This window comes from Ursus arctos, unplaced genomic scaffold (genome assembly GCF_023065955.2).
Source record: "Ursus arctos isolate Adak ecotype North America unplaced genomic scaffold, UrsArc2.0 scaffold_2, whole genome shotgun sequence".
NCBI lineage: Eukaryota > Metazoa > Chordata > Mammalia > Carnivora > Ursidae > Ursus > Ursus arctos.
The window spans coordinates 3,951,032-3,960,961 of NW_026622874.1; the positions used below are offsets into that span (position 1 = coordinate 3,951,032).

A 9,930-nucleotide genomic window follows, 5' to 3' on the forward strand; every position below is an offset into this window, starting at 1 on the left:
ACGCACGTCCGCCCACGAGCGCTCCCTCCATTTTGTCCCCAGTCTCCTTTGGGCGAGCGGGGCGGCGCTATTTTAAAGCCGCTAAGTCATGGAACCGAAAGGGGGGGCGGGCGCGGGACCACTAAGTGCGGGGGCTGGCGCTCGGGGCTACACGGCTGCCGGCGCAGGGTGGAGATGCCGGCGGCACCCAGGGCTCGTCCTGGGGCCGGAAGGACAAAGGACACGCAGGGGACGCGGGCAGCGAGCGAGCGCGGGCCGACTTCCGGGCCGCTGGGCCAGGGCTGGGGGCGGGCTGGGCCGCCGACCCGGCCGCGGGGCCCGCGCACAGGACAAAGCGGCGGCGGCGCGCCCGCTCCCCCCGCCGCGGCCCCGGCCCCGCCCCGCGCGCGCGCCCGGCGTCCAGGCACGCGGGCGCGAGCTCGCGGCCGACGGTTAGAAATGGCGGTTGGGACGGATGGAGGGGGCAGGGGCGGGAAGCGGCGCAGGCTCGAGGCGCCAGGACGCTGTTCCGCCCCCTCCCCGCCGAGGATCCTGGCGCAGGGGTATTTCGCGAGCCGTCCTCCTCTCTCGGCCCCTACCCCCGGGCTGTGGAGAGCCCCTTGTGGAGAAGGCGTCACCCGTTGGTTTGAACAAAGGAGATGGCCAGGCAGCCCAGGCGACGGCCCGGCGCGGCCACTGCGGAGACGCAGAAACGTTCCCTAAAATGGCGGCCGGCGCGCGGGGGCGGGGCTGGCGGGGCTTCCGCTCGCGGCGCGGGCGGGGCGGGGCCGCAGGCACCTACAGGAGCCCATGGCCACCGCGCCGGAGTCCGGCGAGCCAGCCAAGGGGAAGGTAACGGGGCGCGCGGGCTGGGGGGCGGGGCGGCGGGCTGCAGACCCCGGGCCGGGTCCCCGTCCCCCACCCCCGACACGTTTCGCTCCCTCGCCGGGACCAGGGGGAGGAGGGGACTGAGGCCCCGGGCCGGAGAGCTGTGCGCGGGGAGGGGCTGGTGCTGGTGAAGCGCGCTTTCCGGGCTCCCCGAGGGCAGGCTGGTATACTAATCAGCACTTAACACGGAGGGACCCCGAGAGGCTGCCGAGCAGTGAAAACGTGGCTGGATTCCGGGGAGTGCATATCCGGAGCGGGAGGAGCGGACGTAAAAGCTGAGGTTTTTCCCTTTCGTGTGCGCTAACCTGTAAACCGCACCATCTCACCTCTCTGCGTAAGATGCCGTCGTCGCAGCCCGTTGCGCTCAGGATAAAACCCCATTTCCTTAGCCGGGACGAGAAAGCCTTTCACCTAGCCCCTGTCCGCCTTTGTCCGGCTCTTCTACTTTCCCGAGGTCCTGGAGACTGTGGGCCACGAAGGGAGGGCGGTTCCTCCTCGCCCCCCCCCCACCCCCGGTCTCCCTGGAGCGGACTGAAATGCACCCCCCCCCGCGTTCCTTCTACTCAGCTGCATCATTCCCGCAAGTTCCCGATTTCTGTCGTCTGCTCCTTGAGCTCCTTAAGGGAACCCAATTTATAACCTCAGCACTGAACAAATAACAGATGTTCAGAAAAGAGAAGAAAACAGTTTGTCAGTAGTAAGCTTAGAGAGAGACTGGTATTGGATCAGTGAAGAACAGGTATTTATTTACTCAAGACTCACTGTGTGCCAGAATGCCCCTAATCTACAGCTTCAGGGTGTGCTCTCTTCACCTTGGAAAATTTGCTCCTTATGCAGAGTTACTGCCTTCTGGGGACTTTTCCATTTAAATTTGGCCAAGATCAAATCGTTAATATGAACAAATACTGGATATATATTTATATATTGTGCGCGCGCTCTCTCTGTATATATTACTCATGAAATACTAGTATGCTCACCAAGGAGATTATAAAATTTGTAACACAAGCTATGACTGAATTAGTAGCCCAAGGGTAATGTCAGAAAAGCCTGCAGTTTTTTAAGAATTCTTTCCAGTGATCATTCCAGTGCAAACCAGGGATTATTAGCATCAGCAAACCTAAGGTAAAAATAGGAGTTATCAAGCTGACAGAACTAACCCTTAAAAACTTTGCTCCCATTCTTTGCTCTCCAGGAAACTTTAAAATATGAAATTTGGTACATACCTACCAGGAAAGTGCTGTAGGTAAATTTTAAATTAATAAACCCATTCAAAAAAGTATTGGGTATCTACTGAGTATTAGGCACTAAACTAGGAGCTAAACATACTGCTTTGATCAAAACAGGCAAAGTATTCCTGGTGGAACTCATATTCTACTGCAGGAATCAAACAGGAAACCAGAATATCATTTACTGAGCCAACCATGCAGAGATCCTGGAGAAGGGGAGCGCATGCTAAGTAGTAACCATTTCATCTTGTCGAGGAGTGGCCAGTCTACCTAGAGAAAGGGATACAAGAAAGGGTGGGTGCCTGGTCGTGCAGGGCCTTCCCAGCAGTTGTAAGGCACGGAGGGTTTTCAGAGGACAATGATCTAGTCATCTGAGTGGAATCAAGAGCTTTTCAGATACCATGAGAGGTGATGGTAGCCCGGGAGTAGCAGCAGCAGAGGTGAGACATGTTTTAGTTCAAGATGTTATTTGGTTCAGGTATATTCTGGACTTGCTGATGCGCGGAACATGGGTTTGTTGACTCCTAGGCTTTTTGTCTGCGAATTGGTTGAGAAGAGATGCCCGAAAATAATTCTAATTTGGAAATACTAAGTTCAGGGTGCTTCTTTGACATGCAGAAGGTGTCGCTAGACCGATGAATCAGAAGACAAAAGCTTGGGAGAGGTTAGGTGTGATTTACAAATTTGGGAGTCGCCATCACGTAAATGGCGTTTAATTGAAAGCCTCCATTTCTGAGTGGGCAAGGGCAGCTCTTCAACCTGAGAGGTCATCAGAGGAGGGAATGGCAGCAAAACTGCCAGGAATGGCCAGTGAGGTGGAAAACCAGGAAGCCTTGTCCTCTTTGAAGCCAAGTAAAGAAAATGTTTCAAAAACATGATTATCTGTGCCATGTGTGCTGACGGAAAGTATGGGGGATTTTACAGGGTCTCGACAGGCTGCTGCAGTGGAGTGTAGGGATAAATGCTCTTTGAACGGACTTAAACGGAGGAGAGGCTTGTAACACCTAGGCTAACTTTAGTTTTGCAGCGAAAGGGAGCAGAGAAATGGGATAGTAGCTTAGGACACTTGCGGAGGGAAGGAGTGTCAAGAGAGGAGGAGTTTTGTTTTTATTTATACTGGAGAGGAAAAATAATGGTACAAATGAAGAAGGGGTAACAAGAAGCAAACCCCCCCCCCCAGTGGTCCAGAATCACCTGCAGTTAGGACTAGGTTTAAATGGAAGAGCAGGGGCACCTGGGGGGCTTAGTTCAGCATGGGCCTTTGGCTTAGGTCATGATCCCAGGCCTTGGGATTGAGCCCTTCATTGGGTTCACTGCTCAGCAGGGGGGGGGACCTGCGTCTCCTCCCGCTGCATGCCTCGTGCACACTCGCTCTCTTTCTCCTCGTCAAATAAAATTTTTTAAAAATAAATAGGAAGAGGGCCAAGGGCACCTGGGTGACTCAGTTGTTTAAGCATCTGCCTTCAGCTCAGGTCCTGAGATCAAGCCCCGCCTCGGGCTCTCTGCTTGGCAGGGAGTCCGCTTCTCCTTCTCCCCCACCTCTCCTCCCCCACCACCACTTATGCTCCCTCTAGCTATCTCAAATTCTTAAAAGAGGGCCAGTTCGCCCTGTGCAGTGAGAAAAAAAGACTATGAACACTGATGCAGAGATGTTTGGCAGTGGGAAATGGGGTGGCTCTACTTCAGTCTATTTCCTTAAATTATTAAACTGGCATTGCAGCTTAGAAATCTTGAGTATCTTAGTTCCATCAAGATGAGCTGGAAAAGCTGCCTTTCTAAATCTAAGCTTACACATTTCACAGGATGCCTGGCTGACTCAGTTGGCAGAGCATGGGACTCTTGATCTTGGGGTTGAGTTCGAGCCCCATGTTGGCTGTAATTTATGGTAAAAAAAAAATCTTAAAATTTTTAGTTTGCAAGTCTAAAATTTCCCTAGTTTAAGACTTAAGTTTGTTAATGACAGAAGTTAAATCTTAAGGTTGCAGGCTGCACAGGGAATAAAAATGTGAAATGCTTGTACATCATAAATAGTACTAAAAAGGGATTTATGCCGTGAACCCTCTATTAATTTGAGTCTCACAGTTCGGTGTACTTTCTAAAAGTAGCGTATTTGCTTAAGACTGGTTCTTCGTTATTTCTCCTGTACTTGCTTTTCAGGTATCTGTAGTCTAAACTCGCACTTTACCAGGAGGCTGAGAATTCTCTACTAGTGAAGGGAAGATTGGGCTCTTAAATCAGTCTGTGCATTCCTGCCCAGTTCTGATACCAGTTGTAGACACACAGTTATGTACAACTGTCTGTCCCCAAAACATCTCCTCCCTGAGTCTTGGTTTTCTCGTTTATGAACAAAATGAAAGGGCTAAGTGACAGTGGAAAGAACAGGTTTTGGGAGTCGGGCCAACTTTGCACTTCCTGTGGCTCCGAGGTGTCCCAACATGAGAGGTGGAGACTGGGGAACAGGGATGTAAGGGGCCTTGCACGAACAGCCCCGCCACCTCTCAATCAGGACGTTATTTAGTGACCAGTTTCGTCGGTGTGGTGCTGATAAATGCGAATGGGGAACGTTTGGCTGCAGGGTCCTTGGCCTGTTATCCACATGTTGCATTTTAAAAGGTTCCATTTTATCAAAAAGCATATATAACTTCTGTTAAGGCCTCTTATTAAATAAGCGGATTTTTTTTTTAAGATTTCTTTATTTTAGAGCGCGTGCAGGGGGAAGGGGCAGAGGGAGAGGGAGAATCTCAAGTTGACTGCCCTCAGCACAGAGCCCTACACTACACGAGGCTCCAGCTCAGGACCCTGAGATCATGACCTGAGCTGAAACAAAGACACACACCCCAAAATAAGCGGATTATTTCTGAACACCTTTTAAAAACATTTAAAGATTTTGGGGGTTGGGGGCTGACAAGCAGACTCCACGCTGAGCACAGAGCTCCATCGCACAACCCTGAGATCATGACCCAAGCCAAAAATAAAGCTTAGCCTACTGAGCCAACCAGGCACCCCAAAACATTTTTCTAAACAGTATCTAAAATGTTTCCTCAATCTGATAGGCTCATCAGGGGGAGGAAAAAAAGCCCTGAAAGGTTCTCAACTTAGACCCCCATGGTCCATCCCAGAACTGAGTTAGAATCTGAGGGGGCAGACTTGAAAATTGAGAAAGTTTTCCTAGCTGACTTAAGCAGCACTGTTTCAGTATTTGGCAAGTATATTTTGTACTTTGTAAAGAACATTTTGTCTGCAGATTTGGGGGTATTCTGGGGTCACACCAGGGCTGTTACGGAAGGGAATCCACAGGAAAAAGCTATGGTGTGAGGTGTGCAGTGGCCAGCCCAGTAATTCCTTTTATTCTCCTTAGGAACCCCTGCCCAAATGTGAAAGCCACATCAGGACTTCTACCCTGTGGTGGAAGGTGTTGGTCTCACTTGCTACTAAGACCTAAAATGGGCAGTGGCCACCACCTCTGGCCTTCCCCTAGGAAAGTAGCCTGGTTTGAATGCGGAGTCCAGCTGTCTGCAGAGTGGCTCACAACCCTCCCGCCTGCCAGGACTAGGTTCCACTTGGCTTTGGAGCTGATAATTTCTTGCCGAGTTTTTTTTTCTAAATGAAATGAATAGCCTAGAAGCAGAATTAAATCCCCCAGCCTCTTACTAAGATTTGTATTGAAGAGAGTTTACAATTAAAGTCTGCAACAGTCAGCACCTGCTACATCCACCAAGTAATGTGAGGGGTGGGAGGCGGGGAGGGGGACGGGGGGAGAGAGAATTTTAAAGAAAATGGAATAGAATAAGCAAGAAAATATTAACTTTTGCTTTATTATAAACCGAATCACACTCTTTCTGGCAGCAGCCTGAGCCAAAGCAGCAAACACAGGAGAAAATACAATCAGAACATCCTTCACAATTCAGCCTATAATCTGACTCCCCTTTTATGGTCCTTTCCCCATTTCTTCCCATCTTTCTTTCTCCCCCTTCACATTCCTTTCTAGGTGTCCCTTTACCCTACAATCATCCGGTTTTAGGATAAAGCCCTGCTTCATACTATAGGACTATTTAAAAAGTATTCATTGAAACCATTTTTAAGTGGACAAGTTGGCTTCCTTTTTTAAAAGCTGCCTTACTGAAAACTTAGTAAAGTCTCAAGTTTCCTAATCCCTTATTAATAGGAATGCCACAGTGAAACAAGTGTGACTTTAAAAAAACGTGTCCTGCCCTCCTAGACCCTAAATAAGAGTTCCATTTGACATTCACATTAAAACATGTGAAGATTTAAGCTGGCATTATCTTTTAATCCAGAAAATCAAGTCCATAAATCCTATGAAGACTGCGGAGAAGGAACCTAGGAATCATTCATTTAGCACTTGAACTTAAATTATCACCTAGCCCAGTGCCTTTCATTACAAATGGGGGGCCGTGGAGATGTCCTACAGGGGATCCGCAGTTAGTGGCAGAGACAAAAACCCAACTCTGGATTTCCAGCTTTTCCCATCACGCCTTCCCCTCCCCCAGGTCTAGTTGCCATGTCCTATCAACAGATAAAGTCAAGTGCAGTTTCTTATCACAGGTCAAGAAACAGACCGGAAGAGCGATTGCACACATTTATTTTTAAAACCAATAAAATCTGAAGTCATTGTTAAATTTAAAACAAATAGCACTATATTACTATAAGCAGACATGGTTAGAATAATTCTACTTTTCTCCCATTTTATGCTTCCCAGACTGGAAGGAGAACTGTGGTGCTTTTTAATTTCAGTGATAGCCAGATTCCCAGCTCATTTCATACAGATGTTTAAAGAGCTCATAAAAATGGCATATGCTGTTACTCCCAGGCCGGTTAGTAAATTGCAGTATTAACACCATAATGTAACTGGTTTAGGTTGAAGTTGCCCTGCTGTTATGTGGGGTTTTCTGGTCGGATTCTCAAGGTTTCCCACTTCAAGACTGATATAGTAGGCCAAGCCGGATGACCAGAGTCGGCGAACAAGGTTCACGGTCAGCACCTCTCACGTAGTCCAATCTTTGCCATACCACCCTGAAGTAAAGTATTTCCTTGTTCAATCCAGGTTCTTTTCTGTTTTATCCTAGCCCTTTAAGCTCCTAGGAATTTTAGATGTTGAAAACATTCCCTGTGCACGGGATTCGATACTGTATGGTTCATTAGGATCTGTTGTGGCTGGCCTTGGACATTTTTTGTTAACTAGTGAGTATCTGCTTTTCTCTGTGTATGATGAACATTTTCTAAATGGACTAACTGTAGAGTTTAATTACGGTGGTTATGATTTTTGACAGGTAGGATTAGAAGATCATGTGATGTTGGAGTAGGAGGATTTATCTTGGTGACTTTAGGATGCTGGTATGTGTACTAATTCAAGATGATCCAGGATCATGATAGATTGATCTATTTCAAGCACATGCGCTTTTCAAACAATCTGTCACTAGAAGATGCCCACCCGCTCAGTGAGGAATGTTTTTATTTAGAAAAAATTTAATGGGAACTTGTTTTACAAAATGATACTGCTGGGACGCCTGTCTTTTAAGTACATACACGCAGACACATTGTATACCACATTTGTCAAATGAACAGATGAATGCATGACTTTCCATCAATACCAAGTAACGATTTCTACTTTATTTAGAAAGGCCCCAACCTTTTACATGACCCTGATGCTCATTTCCTGCTCATGACATCACATCTGAAAAGGCTACTTTAAGAATGTGTTCACAGCCGACAAAACACATACGTGAATCTCCTGTGTTTTGAGCAAAAAAAAGCCAGAGCCAAGAGGACATAGTATATGTATGGTTCCACCATGAGGTTTTACAAGTAGAACTAAGCTAGAGGTGATTACAAGCCTCATTTTATGTAAAACCTACCTTAATAATTTGTTATTAGCTACTTTTGACACTGAACCACCCCAAAATAGCACTCCCATGTTAGAATGGTTGTATTTTCAGTCTGGGGTAGCCATCTGTACACATCTTAAATTTTGTTACTACAAATTTCAAACTGGTTTATAGAGGAACTTTATATTAAAAATGACTCATTTGTGTTTTTCTTATTAAGGTTCCACTGTAGGTATAATTATGCAAAGCTAAGAATCCAGGAAAGAATTGCCAGAGATGGAATTAAAAATAAGATTTTGTACGAAAGTACCCACCTTGATCCTGAAAGAAAACAAAGCACCAGCAAGGGCAGCAGCTGAGCGGAGTCTCAGGCATGGAAGCCCAGATACAACCGTGGGGTCAGTGCGAATACACTGGAGGCAACTCTGTTAGACCTCTATGGACCGTAAGACTTTCAATCAAGTAAATAAAAGATGTGTTGGTCTAGTTTCTTTTTTTTTTTTAAACACTTGTATGAATGCCCACGAGCTTACTCTGGGCCTCGCTCTACTGCCAGTAAAGCATCTAGGGGACCGGTCAAACTGAGTGCAGAGAAGAGAGTGTAAAAAATGGCATTTCGAGAAACAGACTCTGTCGGATTTTCAAACTCACCTTAAAAACAAAAATCACAACTGTTTTACTGCACCCTGTTAAAAATGAGGCAATACTTCCTGGTTTCTAAAGTCAGTGCTTATTGCAAGACACAACACTAATGGGTTTTTGACTTTGCAAGTTGCTATTTTTAAAAATGTACTCACTGCTTGACCCTATTTCTTCCATTTCTTACAACAGGTAGGTCATCTCCCCAAAAGTGAAGACTGTTTTTAAATGCTCTAAATTTTTGTGGATGTATGCAGTGTTTTAATTTTTTAAATGGAATGTAAATAGACATATGGTATGCCTACAAGTATTCTCAGACCTCGTTTGATGCAAAACAGCCACAGGATCACACACGTCATTACATTAATAATATAAGTCATTTATAATTAAATCCACTGCCATTAAAAAGGGCAAAAACAAAACAAAAAAACAAGGCACCCAACCAAGTCCACAGCATTTATTCATTCAGGAAAAAAACTCTCCCTTTCCAAAGCAATGAAATTATTTTTTTGTTTTAATGTCAACATTACTTTTCAAGAAAGTCTCTTAAATGTAACACAAAACACAAGCTAGAGGTCTTCCTGGTTAAGAAACGATAAATAATGAGAAAAGACCAGCAGACAGGACTCTGGCATTATTAATGCTCCTATTACTTGATTTCATGGTAAGCCAGAGAGAAGGTGAAGCTATCCTGAAATTTTATTTTGTTCTCTACCCACTTTTCAAGGGGCAAGTGGGGAGCGCGTGCTCCGTTCAGTGCACTGGAGGGAGTGTTTTCCCCCCCATGCGCACCTTTCCCGTGGCTGTCCTTACCAGGGGCAGGGCGCACAGGGTCTGTGGTCTGCCAAATGCCAGTGTCAAGCACATGCCCAGAGATACTCTTACTGATCCTAATCACCTAACCACCAAAGGTAGGACTTGGACACTAATGAAGAAAGGCTGTTAGAAAGGCAAAGGCAGTTTCCAAGACCATACCATCTGTCCGCTCTACTGACACACGTCAGATCTGAATCCAGTCTACGTGACTCAAATTGACCAGTGGCTTGTATTTGAAGAGGCAGCGCCGTTTGTCTGCGTGAGTAGGGGGAGATGTGACGAGTACTCATCAAACCCGATCTTTAACAAGCTGTGCAGGCCACTTACGTTCTCGGCTTCAGTTTACAAATGGATGCAAAGTATAAAACTGGGTAATGGGATTAAGTGAACAAAATTCCCACCTAGCTCTCCCATACTACGATTACATCTTACCCTGTGTAAGAGAAACCTCTCGGCTGGCAAAATTTCCAAGGCCTTCGCCAATAACAAGGTTAGTTCATTTTCACAGAATGACTGCATAAATGGAGACCTGGATAAAA

At 46.6% G+C, this 9,930-nt stretch overlaps 1 protein-coding gene across 1 annotated transcript; it reads left to right on the forward strand.

Annotated features, from left to right (window-relative positions):
- The first annotated feature begins 729 nt into the window (after nt 1-729).
- Nucleotides 730-8,422, forward strand: LOC113262953 (cytochrome c oxidase assembly protein COX20, mitochondrial). The gene is made up of 4 exons (XM_026509559.4): nt 730-831; nt 7,178-7,292; nt 7,382-7,445; nt 8,157-8,422. The coding sequence occupies exons 1-4, from the start codon at nt 790-792 to the stop codon at nt 8,293-8,295; spliced, it is 360 nt and encodes a 119-aa protein (XP_026365344.1). The 5' UTR covers nt 730-789; the 3' UTR covers nt 8,296-8,422.
- The last annotated feature ends 1,508 nt before the right edge of the window (nt 8,423-9,930 follow it).

Coding starts and splice junctions, on each gene's coding strand:
- LOC113262953 (XM_026509559.4), top strand. CDS start 790: ATGGCCACCGCGCCGGAGTCCGGCGAGCCAGCCAAGGGGAAG. Junction 7,293..7,381: donor TGGACATTTTTTGTTAACTA/GTGAGTATCTGC, acceptor GATTTTTGACAG/GTAGGATTAGAAGATCATGT. Junction 7,446..8,156: donor TTGGTGACTTTAGGATGCTG/GTATGTGTACTA, acceptor TTTCTTATTAAG/GTTCCACTGTAGGTATAATT.